The following is a 24,006-nucleotide window of genomic DNA, read 5'->3' as shown; positions in this document are numbered from 1 at the left end:
TTCGTCTGGCGATGCAGGCGTGCGCCGCGGATTGATACAGTCGTCGCCTCTCTCCTGTCTGTGCAACCGCCGTGTCGTACACGCTCGCGGCATCTTGTGCTTCCTGGTCTTGGCAATGGTTGCGAGCGCGTAACGAGGACGAGACAGAGGGAGAGAGGCTGTCAGCGGGAGAAAGAGAGGAATGTCCTCTCACGGTCAACCGTATATCCTTTCAAGCGAGTCAGCATATGCACTTCCTACTGTACCTACGTACATTATGCAGGCGCATAGCTGAAAATGAATTTCATTATGATAATCCTTCTTTATTACTTGCGCCGCGCTGACAAAATGCAATATGCATGAGGCTCGCATGCGCACCCTGGCCAGCGTTAATGGGCATCGTGCACAATTCAACGGGAGATACGGTAACCTGTAAGGCTGCCATTATTTCGCAATTTTGTGTATCGGTGGTACATTGCTCTTTTGTTTTGTTTCTTTGCACGGTGCAGCCCTGCCAAATGTCTTACCGTGTTTCCATGGGGGGTAGGGAAAGAAGAGGTAGGATAGAACGTAGATGAAGATGGCACGTGGGTGACGTTTCTGTGGATTCTGGAGGTCTGCTTCTCTTGGGGGGATTTCGAGTTTATTTTAATAAAATCGTTTCAAGATTACGTGGATTGTGAATTGGTTTACTTAGAGAGGAATTATTTTGGAGGAATTTTAGAGTGATCTTGTTTGAGATAATATTGTTGTTAGTGTGGTCCCTTTATCTTTGTTGATGATTAAAGATAGGGCAGATGAAAATGCTTGCGAGATGGAGCCAGATATATGCTGTATATTAATTTATTCGGAGTTTATTGGCAAAATGGCAGATGAATTGTAGTACAGTATATGTTTATTATTTTGATCATTATGGCATTTACCTTCCTCTGCATGGTATTATTGAAATTTCTGCAACTGGGTAATTAAATTCCTCTTCATTAAATACGAAAGCAATAATTTCGTCAATACTGCGAGTATTCATCATCAACATCAACGAGAAAGAATGAAAGAACAATTGAAAAAGAACATGGGTATAGCATCTATGAACAGAGCTGTCTCTAAATGTGGTCAGACCTGTATTCGATATGTGGTCACTGCCGATTCCAAGGCTCGACCGCATTTGGAAACAAAACTGCATGCTAAACTTCGCCTACACATATAGTCATCCTTATTAAATTTTCTACTATAGATCCTGGTCAAACGCAATAAAGAATGCATAGTAGCAGAATTGAAAGAATATCCTAGAATGTAGCTAACGAAGAGGGATGAAAGGTATACATATATGAATACAGACTACAAAAAATATACCTACACGTATATTTAATATAGTAAAATTCCTGTAGACATTTATATGCTACGAAAAATTCCCCAAAACACTAAATATTTCATTTAGCTACTTGATTCTCTAATCCTCTAATTATTTCGGACAATGTTGGTACGATAAACCACTAATAATACATTTAAGACAGTAATAAATATATCACAGTATTTGAATCAAGTCTCTCCCAGTCGTGCATACATAGCTGAAGACATTAAGAAATAATCAAAGGTACCCACACCCTCTCAGCAAGCCAGCACCAAAATTGCGAACCAGCCCGCAGATTTGCTTACATCTGCGCCCTGCAACTTCTAATTTCTTCGAGTTCCCTGGGAACCTTTAGCATTCTCGCGACCACGGCTACTTCAGAACATCCAACCGCACTAGCTCAGCTTCCCATTCGAGCGAGGCTGGCATTTTCCAAAGTAACTGGCCAGTTCTCGGCCATAAAGGCGGGCATATGCGTGAACACGTATAAGTGTCTAAATGTTGCAGTGGCGCGCGCGGGGGTGCACTGCAGACGCATTTGCCACGGCGAGTGCTCCCAAGTTATTACGTCTTTGACATCAAGTACGTACTCAGGGTACGTGTTCTCGCGCGCTATTTCGATTTCAAGTTTCATAATGCTCAGGAGCGCATTGTCGACGTCGTTTATACCTCAACCTTTACCTTCCTCCTCTTCCGTTCCGCTTCCTTCGTCCAGGGGCTCCTGGCCCACCTCTCGCGCGCCGTCGACTCGCGTAAGCGCGTCTTTCTCCCCTCGCCGGTGAAAAGTGGAACTTCGCGACGGATGCAAACAGTTCAGCCACTTACCGCCCCGAGATTTCATATTTTTTTCTAGGGTTTTCAGCGCGGCATGATGAGAATATCATTCTTACTGGTTACCCAGTTTGTTGGGGACACACTCCCATTCGCTTCCCCACGTTCAATTTCTCAGGCTTCCAGAGTTTCAGGTTTTCTACTTTTAAGGGGCTTAGAGCTTGGAATTTTCAAGTTTTCAGCTGCTCTAATACGTAGATATTCAAATTTCTATGTGGGTGTTGAAATTTTCAAGTGTAACAATGTCTAGTTAATGTAGCTTCGACGTATTAAAATGTTTAGATTTCTCTAAATATTCGAATTGGTAGATACAACAAATTTCAAATAAGTATTCAAATATTCAAATATTCAAATATTCAAGATTTAATATTTCAAATATTCAAACTTTTCAAATTTTTGAATATTAAAATATTCAAATATACATAGCTCCAAACATTCAATGCTTCAATTTTAAAATTTATTCAAAAGACAAGCTCTGTATAGTATTTTAACTTATTAAAAATTAAAAGCAAAAATTTCAGTAAAATTTTCGCTGGCGTATTCAACTGATTTTTAAAGTCGTTCCACTGAAAAAGGTCTCGCATTCAAGGTCTAAGGATTCCCTACATTTCAGTTGCGCTACATATTTCAACCTGTATATGTAGATCATCGCTATTCCTCCGCTGTACGCGGAGTTCCCTTAAATATGACTGCTGCATCCTTACGAGGCTGTACTTGGAAATTCCGCACGCTCTTCACGGACGGTTTTGCAACTTGTGAACTCGTATAAAGTGTGAACCTCAAAACTACGTGGATCAGAGCAGAAAGTATGCTGTCTAATAAAGTGCCTTCATGTTGCATCAAGCTAGAGACGAAATTCTGATTTCTAACATGCGCGAAGTGGATTGAATAATTGTTAGAACATGAAGGTTTATAGAATACATATATTACTTCAGCGAAATTTTTACGATAAGTACGATGATAATCTATTTTACCATATTTCAGCCTACTTTTATTATATATTAGTAAATTCAAGAATTCTCTACACTCTACATTCCTCAAAATTTCAAAAAATAATTCTTCTACAAGCTCATTTGAAGTTCCATGACTGCATAAAAAATAGGCAATAATAAAAGCAAATTCAATACATACAGAATTCTTTGAAAAATCTTAGCAAGAAAATATCCACGTGCCATATTATTTATTTATAGCATTATAGAATATGCATCAGCTAAAATTGCTAAAAACTCTATCCCTTCAAAGCCAAAAATAGTAACAAATCCCTGCTCTAAGAGATCCTCCACGTAATGAAACGAAAATGGAGAATATTGCGACAATTCTCCCGGAGGAATGCGATATCTCGAAAAACTAGAACGCAGGAGGACTTACACGACATTTATAATCACCGTGTCACACGTGAGTCGACGCGTGCGTAAGTGGTACACTTACCCCGCAGTCGAGGGCAGATATATCCGGATCGTTTCGCAAGCCCTATGAAAATATCGAAGGAATGGCCGCGTCGTGGCTGCCATGCATACCTCGGGAGTCCAGGAAATCAGAGAACGTTCCAGTGAATGTCACCGCGAGATTTACATGCGTAGGTCATGTGCGCTATGAATCACGCCGCGATTACGGGAAACTTGTTTCTCGGAGCGTTCCGAAGAAGGAAGGCTACCTCCGCTCTGATCCAAGATACCGCCTCTCATTACGTATTCGTCCGACGTAGAATTGCGTGCGTTATGGATCGTCTTTGGCGCAGCTCTCCGCCAGACGGACAGACCCATCCTCGGATAATTATTCGATGCAATTATCTTCGCGTCGAGTCACGCTTTTCCATGCAAATGGATTTAGCTGCTGTTCATCATCGACTGCTAACAGAACGATGAGCGAAGAGTGCTGGGTTCGGATGCTAATTCCGTGAGGGAAACTGCTTCGTGGTTTCTTCTGCGTTTTGTAATTAGGTATTGCGAAGGATGCTCTACTTCAGGCGCCTAATGATTTCTCGAGATTATTAGTGGGACTTGAGAGTTCCTTTTTTTTTTCTTGGCTCTGGTAATGAGTTAGAGGAAGAGAAATCGTAAGTCTTCGAGAAATGAGGATACGAGTTCATTTAATGAAAAGCTGATTTTGTGTTAGGCTGCAGATATAATGGATGCGATTTCTGATTAATGTGTCTGAGCGTGTCTTCCTTGTATGATAAATAGATTGAACATATTCGTCAGAATATTAGTTCATCGGAAAAATGCAGTGTTGTAAGCGCAAGCTAAGTTGAATAACTTCGAAGCAGTTATTTTTTGAGTTACGTCAGAAAATGAGTGATATTTACATTAGGTATCAGGGTCTGCATTAGGTTTGGAAGAATTTTTGGAGAGCGCTGTACGAATTTGAACATTTTTACACAGTTCATTAATTTACAGACGAGCTCCAAGAATTTCGAACACGTATAGAATATTCTTTATCTCCAGAAAGTTCTGCGAACACGATCGAAGATAGAGTTCTGATGTGACTATCACCATTAACAGTATTCATAAAAGCCAGCACACATTTCCCAAAGAAAAGGCAAATACCCCAGGACCATAAGGCGAGTGAAGGAAAAGGAAACGAGTGAAAATTTACATAGCAAAGCGGGGCGCGGGCAAAACGAGAAAAAGAAAATCAAGGGTCTAAAAGAAGCGAGAATAATCCGAAAATAAAACGAGCCAGACGCATTACGAGATTCAACGTTGTGAAAAATTAATACAAACGCTGGCTTTGTCTTTCCTTAAACGTGCTGCTTTCTAAACAAACATATTCTTCTGTGTCCGACTCGGAGTAAGAGCATTCGCGCTAATACGATTGAAATCGGCTGCCGCGAGCTCGAGTTGCTACCTTATTCAACGTCACGATATATTTCATCGCGCAGTCACACCGTGAGGCTTTCAGCGGAAAACGACGTGCTCGGATTCTGTCGCGTCGCGTGGAGAGACGCCGAAACACCAAGTGTCTAAATACTCGTTTCAGGGGCACCGCAACTCCTCTTGCCACTTTCAACGGAGAATCTGGGATTTGGATTAGCTTGCTTCTCAGATAACTCGGCGTTTTCGTGTGCCACCAGTCAATGGGTTAATTGAGATCTTGTGTTCTGTTCAAATATTTCTTATCAAAATATGACTAATATGAGCATTTTGACAAACGATGGTATAATTACTGTGCGTTATTCTAAGAGATGGGAGTAGGGAAAGAAAGTTTGTAGAGAAAAGAAAATGAGGGCTCGGTAAAAAATTTACAAAGGGAAATTAGTGAATATGTAATAATAATAATAAGTTGTGTAGAGCTAGGAAATATTAAAGAAGAGATGAGTGATGATATGAAGTGACGTAGGCGGTGTTCGACAACAGGTGTCAGAAATTTTAAAGAGCTTGTGTGCCAAAATAGGTGGAAAATTAATAATGATAGGTGGAAATTTGATACTTCGTTTTAGAATTATTAATTACTGCAAAAACGCCTAGAGCGTGAAATGTGTCTGACTGGAGGACTTAGTCTACTGCCAGCGTGCATTAGCCAAGTCAGACGCAGCGGCGGCAGTGGAATAAGTCAAGTCAGACACATTTCACGCGTATTTTAGGTGTTTTTTCACTAATAACAAAAGTAGACAGTAAAAAATGTCCAGCAGTTGATTTATCATTCATTTTCTGTTGCGATGATTTACTTTAGAAAAGAATATGTACATACGACAAGTCGACAATTTTTTTCTTTCTGCACTGTGTATGTTATACTAACAAAATCACAGTAGGTGAAATAATTTAATTTAAGCCAAAATTTTAATAGCAGTTTTCAATAAAACTTGTATTATAAATAATTTGCATCACAAATTCTAATCACAGTTTTGGATGAACCTGCGTTTTCTAAAAATGCGTAACTTTATCCCGCGGAAATTTATTTTGAACCTAGTTTGCGTTTAATGAACTCTCCTGTACCTTTTACAATAAAAAAATAAATATAAAATCAGCTCCAGAAAATTAATTATAAACCCAGTAAGTCAACTTACGTGGAATAATAGTTCCTTCCATTTTTCTACATTTTTAATTTCTATGTAAATGATACACGAAAACATTTTCGCTCAAAATGAAGCAATTGCGTTACGTATAGATTACACATATTTTATACCCAATTTTTGAAATCTCTAAAAATTACAGTTCTCCCCCAAAAAATTATACCTCCAACGTACTGCATGCTCGCCATTTCATTATTCTTTAAATAAGAAAAAAAGAAGAACTTATTCGCCAGCTGTGATACATCGCGTGGACATGAAATGAATTACAAAAATTCTTGGCGTTGGTCGATGAAATTTCCATCGACGCCTGGAACGAAGGAAAGTCTAGCAGAAAAAGCAGCAATCGAGTAAAAGTGATAACTAACTCGAAAACAATTAAACACTGCAACATCTGTCAAGCTTCTGTTACAGCACTTTGCATCGTACTCAATTCGTGGAACGAACATTGCCGTCACTCACATTTACCAATTACACTGAAATGATATTAAACACAACGTCACTTACATCCTTCATTCTTGAAGGGGATAATTTTTCGATTGCCAAACACAATTATGCTCCTCAGATTATACATATATATAAAATTAGGAATACCAATGGAAATAGAATTTCCAACTGAAAGGAACTAATCGCTATTCAGATAGAGAAATCGATAGAAAGAAGAGAGGGAGGGCAGAAATGTTAGGGAGGGGGAAAAAGTACTTAAAATAACGCGAGTTCCACTTATTATCTTTATATGTATATTCGCATGAATTTCCATAAAGCCTTCCCGCTGCGCTGTTCGTTGCACTCCACGATCTCCTGCAGTTGGCAATCGCGACGACTTGATACACTGCAGTATAAATTCAATGGGAATATCCTGTGGCTTTAACCTGCCCACCTATAACACCGCCTATCCGATGATATTTCGCGTCTTTACACGCGGATCAATTTTTATCTTTTTCATTGCCGCCTCCACACACGTTCTTCTACAGAATGTGTTCTCTGTAAGCCGAGGTGAAACCTGATAAAGAAGGCTAGGATAGATGGTTAACGAGAATTGGTTTAATATTTGCTTTATCTGAGGGTATAGACTTATTTATGGGAAATACTGATGCTCTGTATAAAAGGAAAAAGATATAACGTGTGTGTACATCGATAATAAGAATAAAAGTGCTTTTAAATCTACGTAGTCATGTACAAGATTTTCGATATCAGGTATCAGAAATTTTAAGGACTGATTCTACATGCTTTAAATAGAACGAAAATGAAGAATGATGAAAATGCATTTGAAGCATCGTTTCAGAGTGATTAGTTATTAAGAAAACGCCTGAGATTCGCGTGACATATGTCTGACTAGGGACTTGTTCTACTATCAACTTGTACCAAGTAGGTCAGATATAGCAAAGTTAGTCAAATAAGCCTCGTGTCAATCACAGAAATGTCAGTAGAATAAGTCCCCAGCCAGACACAGTGGAATAAACCCTACAATGGACACAGAAAATCAGTAGAATAACCCCGAATCAGACACAACAAAATAAGTAGAATCAGCCCTGAGTCAGACACATAAGAGTCAGTAGAGTAGGTAAAAGTACCTAAGCTTATACTTCTACTTTCAAGGCATCGACGTTCAGATTCAACTTCGTACATCTTCCCCAGCTCGTATAATATAAAATACTAGATGCATTATCAAATTACAAACTATTATTTCTAAACCAAAATAAATACACAAGGCGAGCCCAAAAAATTCGCCCATCATTCAACAGAACTCTTAAACCTAACTCCAAGATTCGTTACAAACTCGACACAGCACGTAGCCTCTAAAAAGCAGAGTCACGAAAGTAACGACACGATCAGACGAAGATAGTACCCGTGTAGGAATCATAAATTCGCGGATCGTCTTTTTATCAAGGGGCAAACAGAATCGGAAGGGCGCGCAGGGGCAACATTATCGTCCGCCTAATTGCCGGCTATTAATTCAAGTGGTTGTGTCAATGGTTATAGCCCCGGGCACACTAAGAGGTTCATCCTAATATTGGCGCAGGCTACTGTCACCGAGGGCCCATATCGCCTCGCTGTGTGCGAGCACGCGTCCCTCGTACGCTGCCGTGCCGTGTGCTGCGGCCACGTCGATGCCTTCGCCATAATTACTATAATTACCCAGCGTCCAAAGCGCAGACGGTCCGCGTTGGAATGGCCGAATTGATAACCGCTCCCCCAATTAAGCGGCTCGCCACGCTCAAGATGAACTCCAACGAGTCCCGCGGAATCAGTGAGAACAGCCGCGTTTACATGCACCACGATCATCCCCCATTAAGGCTCCACTCAAGGCTTGCAGGGATATTTCGGTGCAGTAACGCGTACAGGGAAATAATGATTCGGACAAGTCGAGTTTGGATGATTGGGAAGAGTTGGGAACAAGGGGAGATGGAACGTGAAATGGAGATCTGTTTTGTGTTTTAAATACGTCGATTTTTGAATAATAGACTTTTTAATGAATTTCAGATGAGGCGTGGTTTGTAACGCAATATTCATTGGGTTGTAACGTAACTAAGTCCGGTTGTACGTGTGATTGTGTTTTTATTTTAAAAATCTAGTTATTATGGTATTAAAGTATTAAATAATTGTCGTTTAAATGGGGAACTCTCGTGAAAAATAATGAGATTATATGTTACTGGATTTATTTATATTACAATCTGATAAGTAATTACGTAACTGGAAATTTTCTTCTCGTTCTTTTCAAGAATTGTATTAATTTGGAAAATGACATGTTTGAAACTCCTGGTTTCAAATTGTATTGGAATATTGGACAGTTTTAATATTTAAATATTCAGAATTTTCAATACGTCACTCTTTTTGTTCGCTCTTCTCAAGAATGTTAAAGTTTGAGCTTCAAAGTACTTCAGAAAATTTTCTCTGACATTAACGAGATACGTTAACGAGCTTACAGCAAAAGAATGTTGTATTTTAAAGTTGAGTACACAGTGAAACGCAATAAGGTAGTAGAAAAAGGTGATTCAGCAGGTACGCTGATCATCCTAGTAAGGGAAAGTCAATCTTCGCCTGATACTCTTTGCTAATGGCTTAAGACAGTGACGAGCAACTTCTTTACAGTAGACTGAAATTGAAAACCCACTAATCAGTATGGGTAACCATAACGTTAAAGAATCTAGTAATTTATTAATTCACAAATTGTTAATTTATCAGGTGGAAATCCCTCTACCAACCGCATGTAAATAATTAATTGACGGACTACAGGTTGCTCACCACTGCTTTAGATTATTCGCAATCAGAGCTGAGGATTACTAATATTGTTTCATGAGGGGATTGAACTTACTGTTAGTTACACAGGGTGATTCAAAATTCGTGATACAGCTCGAGGGACTTAAAGAGATGAGCATATTAGATAATGTTCGTATAGCAGTATTAATGAAGATTAAATTATAGAAACATATGGTGTTAATTTTTTAATAGTTATACAGGGTGGTTGGCAACATATCTCAGAAATTTTAAGGGGTGAGTCTACACTTTAAAGTAGGATAAAAATCAAGACTAATAAAAATGTATTTGAGGTTTACTTTCAGAGTTATTAATTGTCAAAAAGAGACCTAAAATATGAGTGAAGTATGTCTGACTTCAAACTCATTCTACTGTTAGAATACAATAGCCAAGTCAGACACCACGAAGTCAGTAGAATACGTACTCTAAGTCAGACACAAAAAAGTGAATAGAATAAGCTCCAAGTCAGACATAAAATGAGTAAAATAAGCCTCATGTCAAACACATTTCCCGCGAATCTCAAGCATTTTCTCAACAATTAATAACACTGAAACGCAGCTTTTTTGAAGCTATTTTGAGACGAAGAAGATGCAAAATCGCCCCCTGAAATTCCTGCCCCTGTTATCAAACACTCCGTATATTATATACTTATACAAATTTCCCATAAATTTTGCGCACTACAAATTCAAAAGAAGAAGGCTGCTATCTTGAAAACAGCAGCATATGCACTTGTCTCAATACAAGCTCAATGGCACACTCACGTCTTCCCAGAACTATTCTTCCTCGCATCTGATCCTATCTCATGATCCGAAAAATTCAACTGACTACAGTGTAAACCGATCTCAGATACCATTCTCTTGCATCCTATAACCCCTTAACTGATCCGACCTCGCGATCTCGTATCGAGACAAAACTCACAGCAGACGCTCCCGCAGTAACACGTCCCCAAATTTCTCGCCTTCGATTCGTTCCCCAAAATCAATACCATCGAATTATACAAAGTTCCCAATAGAGTGGATTCGAGCCCGTGGAAAAGTCTCGCGGCAGTGATCAGCGGATCGCGAGTCGCGGCTGTCTTTTTATTCCGCTCCTATCGCGCGAAAGCACGAATACGAAACAGTTCAGGCACACCGTTCGAGCGACACACGTACGCCGATCCTCGTCGACGCGGTTCCAGGGACAGGGGCAGAGAGCAAGGGGATGGGGAAAGAGAAACGGAGAGAAAAGGCGCAGGGGGATAAGGGAAATATCAGTTTTTCCTCAGAGCCCGAGACCTCATGGAAAAGAAATGGAATTTCGCCAGGCTGTAGCCGCGGCAGAAACGCCACGGACTATTTTATTCCGCAGTGAATGGCACTCGGCACCCATTCGCCACCCCCGTGGCGCCCCCATACAGCCTGTTTCCCTTTTTGCAGGCATCGCATTAAACCTGCCTAATGCCACTTGAGAAGGAGTGGCGGAGAGGAGAGGCGGAAGAGAAAAAAAGCCGCGTCCGATAAATCGATCCGGCTCAAATTTCTCAAGGGAACGGACACGGGCGCGTGTGTGTCGGTGGCGCACGCGAGCGTCGAGGGACGGGGAAGGAAAAGGGATACGTGACTCTCGTGAAAAGCGTGGAAATACCATCGAAAGTCCATCTTATGGTGTTTGTAACATTTCAGATGGCGAGAGAGATTCGGCGCTAGCTGGGTCATAGGTCATAGAGTGTCAGTTAGATACGGTTCGAGGGTGGGTTTTTTGGTGCGGAGCGAGGACAGGGTGGATCCCTGAAGTGTTATTTAGTGTTGGGGAAACGGTAAATTGAGGATGGTCGAGGGTGTAAAAGGGGAGGGCCATTCTTTGTGTAGTTTTGGGATATAAAGAGGTGTTCGGTTATAGTTGGCTTTTTCGCCTCGCGTGTGTGTGCTGTTATTCGTGAGGAGAGGGAGCGTGCTTCGGGAATTGGAATTCGGGAGATGATACTAATAAAACGAATTTGACAATTTTTCGACATTGGGAAAATTGGATTTTTGTGTATTTTAGGTGCGTGTTTCAATGCCTGAAAATTGAAACATTTGAATACATATATACGTATATGTGTGTACGTATCGAAACATTCCAAGTGACAATTTGAATATTTACTTTGAAAATTTGAAGCAAATTTGAAAAGTTGAATATTTCAATATCTACATATTTAAGAATTCGAATATTTGAATGTTTGAATATTTAAATATTTGAATACCTGCGCACTTAAGCATCTCAAAATTTCCCAACTTAAATATTTGAACACTCGAAACCTATGCTAATTAAAATTTCCGCCCAAAAGCAGCCACCACTCGTTGCAACGATCGTCATTGTACTGCGATCATTGCAATGTTCTCCCCTACTAGTAGTCTCTCATACCCAGCCGAAGGGGAACCTCTGCGGCAAGTTCGTTCCATGACCTCCGGTTTTATTAAATTCATAAGCAAGAAGAATACCCCGAGAACTCAGCGCCGAATGGATTTCCCGCGATTTAATGATACAACGCGGCACAGGTCGCTCCTGTTTCAATTACAAGAGTGGATCGTCGACACGAGTGAATTTCGCCTGGCAAGGAAAACCCCTTTGGGGAAGGAATTCAATAAAAGAGAGACGGTGTCTTGTCGTCGTCGACGTCTGTCAAAATATTTCATTCTGCGGCACCGATCCCGCCGATTTTCATCATCGGAAGCCGACACTCGCGGATTTCCTCGAGCCTCCCCCTCGCCTGCTCGCCTCATCCACGCGGAAGGGTTCGCGGGGCAGGCAGGAATTAGATTGACTCAAATTGACTCCTACGTTTCTCGTGCGTCAATATGAATTGACGACGAGCAAATTGGATAATCGCCAGAAGCGTTCGAGGAAAATCTCTCTCGTACCAAAGTCGCAAGAGGAGAGTACACCTCGATGGCAATCCTTTGTTTCCCTACTTTGGGAACATTTCTTGTGACCGCGGGCGTGAGTGTTCTTTCGATCAAACGACTCTGAGGACTCTGAGAATTTAGAGAATTTTTATGGTAGAATCTGTAAATGGTGTAGATATGAATCTAATAAGTCTGTATTGTATAAAAAAAGTTGTGTAAAAATTGTTTTAGAAATTGCAACTTGACATTTTATAATTTGGAAATCAATTTTACATGGCTCTCTTTACGCGATTTTTTTTTATATAATACAAATCCACCTTGTAGAAAGAGACCCAGGTGTATTACATATCTGCTATACGTTCAAGATTTTGATATCAGTATTCAGTACTTACAGTATCTCCACAGTATTCTCAGAGTCCAGTCGTATTCGAGTCTAGCCACATTTGTGTCCAGTCGTATTCGAGTTTGTCATATTTTAACAAAACTGTCGTGTCCGATAACATTTTTCCAGAAACGAAAGTAACCCATATAATGGCTCGTCTAACAGGGAGTTAATAGGGAGTGGTATCGCATGACTCGACGGATGAGTCATGTGTCTCGAACATATTAATCCTCACTCGCTACTAATACTACACAATTTTTATCAACACACATTTCACTCTATAATTTCGCAAAATTGGTCATTCTCTTTGATAATGTCAGTTCAGGTATAAGTAAAGTGAAGGATAGTAATTGAAAAACGAAAACTGTAAGTGAAAAACGAAAATGTTGATAGTTGAAACTATGTCAACTTGTGTCCCAGACTCGAAGAGTACACGCGACCCTTTGACATTTTATAAATGAGACACCACGTGGTTGCTCTTCTTTTTTCCCGTCTTTTTTCCCATCTTTTTGTTTCCTTTTGAATCTTCGCCAACACGGTGGTGTTTATCGATTGCCAATTGAATTTGTCCATGCGTGGCGAAGGCATTCCGCGCAGAGAGGAAGCACAGGATCACAGAATCCCTGCATTTCCTGTTTGACAGTGAGCTCGGTAGCGGATTCAGTGGCGTGGCACTAAAAGGGCTCGACGATAAATCACTTGAACAAATTCCTTGCGAAGCACTAAGTGCCGCGTGGCATTTGAAAGGATCGCGCGTACAACACAACGGGCAAGAATAATTATAAGACCGTATTTCGTTGCTCTCGTTTCTCTTTCCCTCTGTTTCTTTTTTCTTAGTTACAGTATTCAGACTCCTTTCGTTTGATTCGAACTCGCGTATTTTATGCAAAACGTGTCTGATTTATCTGCGCGCGGCTCTCTTCCAATCTGGTGATGCTACGACGTGAAATTATTACTTGCTACTATTACGATATCATCCTGCTATTTTCAGTCGTTTTGCAATGTGTGGGTTTGGATGATTTACTGGTGAAATTTTATCTACCTGCCCATTGAACTTTCCTGAAAAGAAGATGGTTTATAGATCCCACTTGTGTAAGACTCAGAATTTTTATTGTGATGCAAGCGATTTTATTGGGAGATCAAAAGTGACAGGACCTTTTTTAGGTACCTGACAATTGAGAATTTTTTATATAGAGTTTTGACTTATTGCTTTACAAGAACTTGTAACTTAGTATTATGGAAACATTTGGTTCAGATTAAACTCGGATAAGAAAGATACTCTGTTTAACTAAATAATTTACGTACAAATATTTCTCTCAAAATTTGGTACTTGTCTCCTTGTTCTAAAACAATTTGAGTTTCATTTTTCAGATTTGAATAAAATTAATTAATTGCTCCAATTATCTTTTTCATATTTTAAAGGAGAGCTATTTCCATATGGCAGCTTTCGGAATTGGGTTTAACAGTAACAAAACGCGCATAAAAATGGAACACAAATCGTTAGCGGGGTCAATAGTATCAAAGTTCATAACTTACAAAAGAAGTATTTCCAAACATATAATCGTATTACTTCATTTTATCCCCAAGGTGCGTGAAATAGACTCGAAAGGCTATTCTTGTTTCGCGTGTTCACTGCTTTCCACGCACTGCGCCAGGTAATTAAGTTTCGCCTGTCACTGATTCCACGGTAGTGGCAAAATAGCAGGGTTAGAAGAAACATGGGTATTTTAGTGTCTCTCTGTCGTTCAAAAATCACCATTCTTGTTGAGGAAACCTGCCTCTATCTCCATAAACAGATAACTCAATTTTCAGTTTTAACTATAGTAATAATTATTCAGGAGATACTAAAGTTATTCATTCTTGTCCAGTGTACAGTAGAAAGTGTCCTATAATAGGTATCAGAAATTTTGAAAAGAGATTCTACATCCCCAAATAGGATAAAAATCAATAATAACAAAACCGAGTTTGAATCTTCGTTTCAGAGTTATTAATACTAGAGAAAACGCCTAAAATGTGCCTATTTCAAATCTTATTCTACTGATCTATGTCTGGCTCATTCTACTGACTTTTTCTGTGCCTGCCTCATCAAACACTCTGTATACAAATGTGTATTTTATCTCATCGAATTAGTATATTTAGATACAATTTATTCCATTCTTTAAAATACAAGGAATTACTTCACAAAGTAGGAACCAGATTCATAGAGTTACTAATAATCAAATAATTAATGTGACGACGAATCTTGAGAAAATAATAATAACAATTTGAAGCTAACCAAATAAACTTTCTTTACAGGTGCTCGTGATTCAGATGAGAGCGAGGAAAAGAAGAATGTGGACACTGTTCTGGTGCTACCGTCCGACACGAGAGAACGCTTTATCAGACCGATGGCCTTTGACTTTCCTGACATGAGCTTCGACGACAGCCTCGAGAGTCCAACCTGGAGTTGGCCCACTATGTTCAGATCGAATCCCTTCGACGGATGGTACTCCAGCATGCAAGGTATGTAAGAAACCAACTGTCGTAGAGAACTGTGCGAACACTCGTGTACTGTCAAGACATTCGATCGATTTGAGGTCAGATGCCAAGCTAGAGGCTTTCAGAAGGAAATAGACGATTTATCGGGATACTTCAATCAAAAGTAACGTCCAAGATAGACATCGTACTGGAGAAATATCTTTCAAATATTAGTTGATTCGTTTTATGTAAAATAATTGAAACAATAAATAGCAAAGGATTTTATTATATTGGAAAAACGGAATAATGATTAGGTTTTTCGTTATTTTTATGGACCTCTGAAAATATTTTTCTCATTTTTCCATTTTTTTGAGTCTGCAATGTTATTGTAAAATCTATCGCGCGAAACGCATTGAACTGGCAAAAGGTTGATTATCTAATTTACCAAATGTTTATTCGAGAAGTAAAGAGAAAATTCATATTGTTCTGTGCTATAAAATGCGATAAATCGTATTTTATTAAGGCTCAAAATTTCTGGTCCATTTAACCTCGTTTTATGGGACTTTCAACAGTAATGTAATTTTAGTAATGGAAGCATGTGCACGGGTGTCCTGAAAAGTTCCAATTTGGTGAAATTCGCCTATGCTTGTAGATAGACGATCATGAAATAATACCTCTTACAAATAGCATTTCACGAGTAACTCATTTTTTCAATTCGAAATAAACTTACCTTTATAATTTGGAAATTTATTTGAGAAAAACTCAACAGATAATTTATGAAATCATGAATTAGAGTTAATAGAATTCTTTCCTAATTTAAGATTCAGTAACTTGAGAAATATAATTTTGAGAAATGAAGTTCAGATTTCTTTATATGCAACTAAGTACCCTTAAATCTGATATTAAAAAGTAGTAGTCTCCTATATGGGATTAGTTTTCCTTTCACAGCCTCAAATTTCTGAGAGATGGAAACAGAAACCTTCAGAATATCTGTCTACCTCAGTATAAAAAGTTCTCCTTCTTCAATACTTTCCATGGATTAGGAAATCCCTAGTGTGCAAGTTCGTTACAAAATTTGAACCTAGAAAACTTTACTGGATGAGTTCAAAATCGAAGTCTTCAATAATTCTCAGAGAAAGGATCAATATAAAACGGTTAAAGGAATCTTGAAGACCCTGAAGGCATCTTAAAAATGGCTGAAGACACCGCTGCAATGCTACCCACTCTGAAAACTATAATGCACAAGAAATATCCTACATCTACATAAAATCTTCAAGAATCATTTGAACTTGAAAATATTATTCCATAAATTCAGAGTCACTGTCAACCTGAAAAAGCTATAAGAATTCAAGACCAAAATCTACCATACAATCTCAAACAAGGTTCCTCACAAAAAGTACTAAAATAAACCTAGAACACTTCAGAAAGCCTCGCATCTAATAACAGCCCCGTAATACCACTCCAAGAAAATCAGTACCCAGAAAAGCGTAATGAGGTAATGGGGTACCCAGAGCGTACACTCCATTAACCCTGAAAACCAATCTGAACTAAAAAAAAAAAACAAATCAAGCAACAGTTGCCATTAAATCTGGAATATCCAGGCTCATAAAACAACAGAACCAACCTCGGGGACCAAGAGGGCGCCACGGGGTCAATTAACACGGGCCAGATATTCGCGAGGGTATAACGTAGAATTAACTGAATCCACTGATTCTCGCGCGATCGGGATGACCGCGCTTGTGCCGCTTAGGCCACCGCAGAAACGCGATCACGGTTCAACAAGCGCAAACATAAAATTACACGGATTCGCGCACGACCATGTCCGTATTCCGCTTACATGCGGTTTGTCAAACGTAACTTCCGCTACACCCCGCGACCTCGCGCGCGCGCGCTCGCGTTCACGACCATCGCGTACATATATCGCTCGGCCGATTGTTGTTTCCCGTGGCGATGCGCGTCGCGATTGTCCGTCGTCGTCGAAATTTCTCGAATTTCCGACGCTTTATTGCACCGTGCGCGCGAGCACACGCAACCTCGCTTTAGATAACGTCGTGTTTTTTTTTTTTCGCTCCAGGAAAAAATTCTCGGACACGCTGTCAGCCGTACCAGCGATAATGATAATCTCTTTGTAAACGTATTTCACGGTTCTTATATTTTAAACAATCCTTGCAACAATGAGGAACTTTGGCTGATCGTTAAGTCTTTTTAATTCAAATCTTTTTATTCAGTTTTTCTCCGTTTTTTGATTACGTGAACGCAATTTTTTGGTAAATTGGTAGCGTTAGATATATTCATGTACAGATTTTTGGTTTCGTTAGCGGTCTTTTTAACTATGTAAATCTGGTTTTTTTCTTCTCTTTTTGCAAAGTATTGGCCAGCGATATTGAATTTTTTCTTCGTTTCTTTTTTCTTGTACCAGGCACACTGAAACCTTATTTCCTTATTTAAACCTTATTTAGAAATATTTAAGATGTCTAAAATTTTCAACTTTAATACTGTCTTATGAGCTGTTTTCCTGCACTCTTATTTTTAACTGAAAAAATTCTTTTGCTGTTTTGAATTTTTTGAAAATATGATATAGTTCATTTTGCCTTGCAGCCACAGGTTTATCAATTTCCTCATACACTTAACTCGTAAAACACTAATTGAAAGCTATCGAAATTTTAATTATAAATGATGTTCTTGAAATCACTGTGCGCTTCCTATTTCACGAGAGGTCTGCTAAACTCCTAAGCCGTAGCTCGTTTTATCAATCTCTTATTATACTTCACAACATGCGTGGAAAAAGGAAGCTCTTTGTCATAAAACTCTTGGCTAGAAGAAAACTCGTTATAAACTCTTATATCGAGGTCGACTCGATGTAAGACCGCAAAGGGTTAAGTATCCTTATGGTGAAATGCTTATTTAAAAAGTTACTTCTAATATAATGCTGTCGGTTTTCAAGCTATCCTTCGAGTTCACCGCTTCAGAGTACTCAGAGCGACTTTCGAGGAAAAATGTTTAGATAAAAATGCCACGGGTATTTCTGTTTTCAATTTTTCTAAACGTCCCTGCGTGTAACGTGATGCTAATTTATACAAATTTTTCGATGATATTCCCGACATACGTGTTACAATGACTTTTAAATATAATGTAGTAGCTTTTCAATTAGAATTTTGTGTAAATACTTAGCTATTCTACATGAAAAATATCGCTCCACGAAAATCACGTTTTCATGCAAGTTTTTAACATCACTTATTAAATGTTATGCAGACATATGGTATGCAAAATATTTTGAATGTAAACTTTAGGGTGACTTGGCTTTTGTTATATTTAAATAACACAATAGTAAATGAGACACTGGAATCTAATTAGATAGGTATATTTCAGATAGTAGAGAATATAGTGTTTCGTGACAAGAATTTATTAGGTTACAAGTATTTGACAAATTGAAGAAAAAGTGCAAGAAAATTAAGTAGAAGAAATATGGAGCTCTGCTTTTTTTCCTTTTTATATAAAGTGACCCACGAATGTGTTCACAAAGAATTATTAAATTCTCACGGTTGAAATTTTCAAAATATTTTATTTTCCGCAACAGAAGTGAAATGTTCTGACTTGTATTTTTCCTCGTAAAATTTTTCAATACAACTGCAATGCATTTACGAGTACAGCAATAAAATTCCTAGTTGTAGTTCGAATTTCTGCTTCATTCGTTCATTTACTTTACCACCTGCGGTATACCTTATGCCCGTCGCCCTGGCAACATCAGTGAAGCGCCAAATGTTAATATCAAACGAGGGAAATTTTCGAAATTCCATGGGCAGCCAATGAACGCAGCAGTCACGGTCCTAAACACCGCGGCGGCGAATCGATGCACGCGCAATTATAGAATTATATCGGCGATAAAGAAAACGAGTAGTTTGGTGGTATACTAATGAAAGCAATTAGCAGAAATTACCGTCCTAATTAGCTGGTCGTGGTTACTGCGGTGTCGCGGAAACTGCGGCCGCCTCTTCTTTTTCTTCTTTCGCTTTCGTAACGGAAAATTGATTTTATAGTCTTTGAGACAAGCATCTGCAATTTGTTGCCCAGTCCCGTGCGCTTCTGCTCACGTTCCGCGGGGCAATTTCATGAATATATCTGCATACCGTTAAGACAACTTTCGGAAGGAAGACGAAGAGGCAGCTCGAGAGCGAAGTACGTGGAAGAGGGAGGAAAAAACGAGAAACAATGAAGAAAAAACACTGAGAAGCCGCCCCTGATGGGAAAGATTGATGACGTTATCGCGTGGAATTCGCAACGAGAAACCCCCGCGATTTGGACCTGAGATGGCGCAGAGAAGCGCAATTTAACAGTGGAAGGACCTGATGGGACACAACGATCCTTTTCAAACTTCTCGAAAATAGGTTCTAAAAAGTTTTTAACCCTTCAGCTAGTACGTGCAACTGTAGTAGCTTGACGTCAGGTTATCTTTCTGGGACGAAATATTATTGTAGAGTTAGATCTTGCTAAATAACAGTTCTGTCAAAAAATAACTAAAAATCATGTAACTTAAGTTCTAGTTTAACAGGTGATAACATAGTATAGATACGACTGTATATGATGTAATTAGTCGGAAAATTTCACACACGTTTCAGACTTCTAACACCTTGTCGCCGTAAAGCGAGCGCGATGGAATTTTTGGAATATTTCATCTAATATCAGTGAGGCGGCGGAATTAAAAGCGCGTTCTAATTGCATCTTTCGCGGTGAATTCCCGACCAGCTGAAGGAATTAACCGGAGACACCAATTTCCGTGATTATTTCCCGCGGAGATTATTGCCGACGAGATGTTGAGAAAAAGTGGCGATCGCGAGATTAAAGCGTAACCGTGTTACAGGAACGCAATGACTGTTTAATCGCGAAACACTCTTGCCAACTTTTATCCTTCGCCTTCTTCCCCGCGGTCTCTCTCTCTCGAACCTCTTCGAAATCGTTGGAAGATTAAAATTTGAGGAAGCTTTTACGCTTTTCTAGCAGGATTGCCTGGTCAAAGCTGAATGAACCCCTTTGTGCCGTAAGTTTGCATTGTTTGAAAAATCTGAAGAATTTTTTTTTAAACGTGGGTCACAAAGAGCAATCGCGTCGGTGTAGTAACGTGGAATTTACTGTGATATAGGAAGAAAGAAGATTGTTTTGTCCCTTCAAAGTAAAAAACGTGTTTTTCTATCTTTGGAACGCCTTCTTGGAATATTTTCTTTTCTAGAGTGTCTCATAGTATGGTGTTTCTCTCGCTATAGACTCACAATCCACTACCAGTGAACTTATGCTAAGGACTTGTTCTTGATATTAACTTGCATGTTGTTAGTTACGTTATTTTTATCCCCTTTCATGAAAAATAATTTATAAGTTGTGTTTGAGAATTTGTTCTTCAAGAAATAGAAAATCGACTATAAGTATTTGGGAGTACAGAATGATAACTCGAAATACAGGTCAAAAATAATAGACTGTTATGCTTTAAGTCACACTACTATCAGTAGGAAATATTTAAAAACTATTAACAAAATCTATAATTCATAGAAAACTGTTAAGTTCCAAGCAATTAGCAAGAAAATCTATTTCTACATAAATATTTAAACAGTTGACTCATAGTCAATGAATATGTCTTTACATAAAGCCATACCCAGCAAAGTTAAAAAAAACAGTAGAGAAGTTAAAAATCATGGAAAGTCGAAAATTAAAAAATGATTTTTACGTAAACTGAATTCTCACTGAAGACAACATTACAGATTAAAATCACCATCATCAATAAACATGTCTTTACATAAAGTCGTACCCAGCAAAGTTACAGAAAAACGCCCCAGAACAATGCAGAAGGGTTAAGGTACCCAGACGTATCCAAGAAATCACTGAATCGCTATTTCACGAGCACCCTGTACACAGAGACGCGATTCCTTTTCCTCACGGATACTCTTTCCTCCCCGTATCTCTTTTCACGCGCAAATGTTCCCTCTTCGAACGGCAGCTCCAGTTTCTTTTCTCTCCGACGACTTTTAATCCCGAAGACCCCGGCTTCCACTCCAGCTGCCAGCAATTGATACGTAACGCCGATTTGAATAACGATTCGCTGGGGTCTCGCAATCGTCGATTACCGAAAATTGCCGCCCATTCACCGAGGTCTCGCTTTACTTGCACCGTGTAATTCGTTACAGGGCCCCGCTGCACCTTTTCGATCCTTTTTTTTTTCCCTCGGCTTCCTCCTTTGTTCCCATCGACGTGGCACAGCGGTCGCCCATTGCGCGGCATTCGGCGGTGAAAGTGATCGTCGCCGCGAATGAAGTTCGTTATGGTGACGACCTTGATACCAGTTAGCAGGATGAACCTTTGAAAGCAAAACTTCAGGCTGCCCCCCCACGTGTTCGCGTTTTGCGAAGGTTTCGCAATCAACAGGATACAGATAGCTGTCGGTTTTTGCGTTGATCTCGCGGACGGTGCTCGCTGCTCGACGCTTCGACGCATTGAAATCACTTTTTTCAAGGAGGAAACTGATCCTCGGGTTTTTGCTTTCTTTTTTTTCTTGTCACGGATCACCGGATGAGTAAACAGGTTTTTGTTGGTGGTGCTGCTACTGCTTGTTGATTAAGTTGTGTAGGAATTTTTTTAGCAGATTTTAACACTTGGTAGATATTGCAATGTACTACTCTGTTTTATTGTTTCAATATCTGAGTTAAAAGATTAGAACTATGGCTGCCAATATGTGTACGCCTTTCCTTTTTTCTTGTTTTTGGAAAATTAGGTCTGAAGAGGTTAGTGTTAGTTTTGAATTATGTGGGTCATTACAGTGTTTCGTTGGAAATGGAATTTTTTTATGGTGATTGGTAATTTGGTAGGTAGATAATTTGGTGTTTGGGTAATAGAGTAGATTGATGAGTAAGTAATAGAGTAAATAATAGAGGAGGTATTCTGGGATTTGAAGGTGAGGCAGGATGAAAGCGAAGAGGTCGTAAAATAGGTTTAACTGTGATGTTTTCACAAACTGTGAATTTATACTTTACATAGTTGAAATCTGTGAGATGGAAGCTGTATTCTTGAAGTTATAAATTACTGTGGTATACTTTTTCTTTCATCTGTTACAATTCCAGTTCGAACACAAAACTCTTCCAATTTCCTCATTTTCATTATAGAAACTGAAAGATCTTCAGAGTTTGAACTCACGAATTTCAAGTAAACCTTCGTGAAGAAATTCATGAGCCCATGAATCACTATAACTCTTATCACAAACGTCAGTCACTACACAGAGATAATCTTAAAAAATTTTCAGAACTCTGTAAGTACTCCAAGAGAAGCAAACTTGAATTTTAACATCCACAAAAATGTCTTATTTACCACGAATTAGAGCTCGAACAAAAAATTTGTCTGAATAGTTCCTCCATTTCGACTGAACCCTTGAAGCAATTCAACCACCACTCAACTCTCTTTGCATTCGCCTGTGCCATACGACAAAAAACAGGTCATGGGAAAACACTTTGCGATCGGGACGAAATAAAAGGAAGAACGAGGGAGACAAAAAGGTAGATCCAGAAAAAGAGTAGAGGATGAAGGGAGCTGATGTTTATGTCAATTTCCAGCTCGTTCATCGACGACCATTATTCGAGGCTCGATGGAAAAGCCTGAACCACTAGGATAAGGGAGAAAAGGGGGGCCCCGATATCGTTCAACGAGTTCACTTATGATCGTCCATACGCGCGTGATATTTGACGAGTGAATTCGGCTGTGTAATGTCGGTCGTGTGTGTCGGTATCGTTACATGGAAATGTCACCAGTTTTATTCGCGCGGCGACGAAGCATCGACAGAAACGTTTTCGGCTCGGTGATGAACGGCCGCGAAATTTGACCGAACGAGCAAGAAAGCCGAGCTGCCCGCGAAATCGAGCACTGTTGCCGCCGGTTGAATAATTTGGTGCCTTGGAAACGCCATTTTCGGCCTGCCGATTTGGTAGTCAGATCCATTCGTTTCGATTAATGGAACTGGTTCTTGAAATTGATTTCCGTATAGGGCGTATCCGACGCGACGGTGGCCATGAAATGTGACGAATTATTTCACCACTGCTGCGGTCCTTCAAATATGTGCCACAGGCTTGGAAATATTTTTCTTGTGGTCCTTTTATGTACCTGTGAAGTAGGGCACCGATTGATCGGCTTAAGATGAGATTGAAATATGAAGTATTCTTTTAGTAACTAGTTTTACTATTTTCTGTAGACTACTATTTATTAAAATAGAGGGTGCTTGACAAGTTTAAGAAATTTGAAGGGATGATTATTAAATTATTACGAGCCAGAATGAAACGAAAATGAGGTTATTCATTTCTTCTGGTAAATGCCAAGAATATGTGTACGACAAATATGGCTGACTCGGGACTTATTCTACTGACTTCACTGTGTCTAATCTAACTAATGCATAGGGGAAGTGGAATGAGTATTGAAGTCAGACAATTTTTAGACGAATTTTAGAGGCACTAAAATTGACCAAATGGTTATATATAATCTTCATTACACGTGTATGCATACACGGAAACAGAAACTAGAAATTGCCCTTGAAATCTCAAGATCAAGGCAAATCTTGCAATACCAGTTTTCGAGTGTGAGTATACATTAATCCAGGAATGCAGGTTCATCTATGAAATCATTGACAACTACAACCTGCTAGCGTATTTTTTCGCTCGGCGGTTGCAAAAGATATCGAGTCTGAAGATCAGAAATCAGGTACAACCTTGTATGACCGGTTTTTCGGCTCGCAAAACTTGATCTTATGCAATTTTGATCCGATTTCCCCATGACGTAGTAAGGTGAATTCATTATTAAGCTGTGACTATTACCACGATCGCGTGTGTGATACCGAAACTAAATACGTATTTATGAA

General features: G+C 39.3%; 1 protein-coding gene across 1 annotated transcript in view; it reads left to right on the top strand.

Moving 5' to 3' along the window:
* The window catches only part of LOC143177524 (icarapin-like), a 58,570-nt gene that overhangs the window by 21,087 nt on the left and 13,477 nt on the right, over positions 1–24,006 (top strand). The window contains exon 2 of the mRNA XM_076375478.1: positions 14,967–15,173. Within this exon, the coding sequence (XP_076231593.1) occupies positions 14,967–15,173 (207 nt within the window). The remainder of the gene's footprint in view (positions 1–14,966; positions 15,174–24,006) is intronic.

Source organism: Calliopsis andreniformis, chromosome 3 (genome assembly GCF_051401765.1).
Source record: "Calliopsis andreniformis isolate RMS-2024a chromosome 3, iyCalAndr_principal, whole genome shotgun sequence".
In the NCBI taxonomy this organism is placed as follows: Eukaryota; Metazoa; Arthropoda; class Insecta; order Hymenoptera; family Andrenidae; genus Calliopsis; species Calliopsis andreniformis.
The sequence above is the reverse complement of the archived record's forward strand: the minus strand, read 5'-3'. Positions and strand labels throughout refer to the sequence as shown.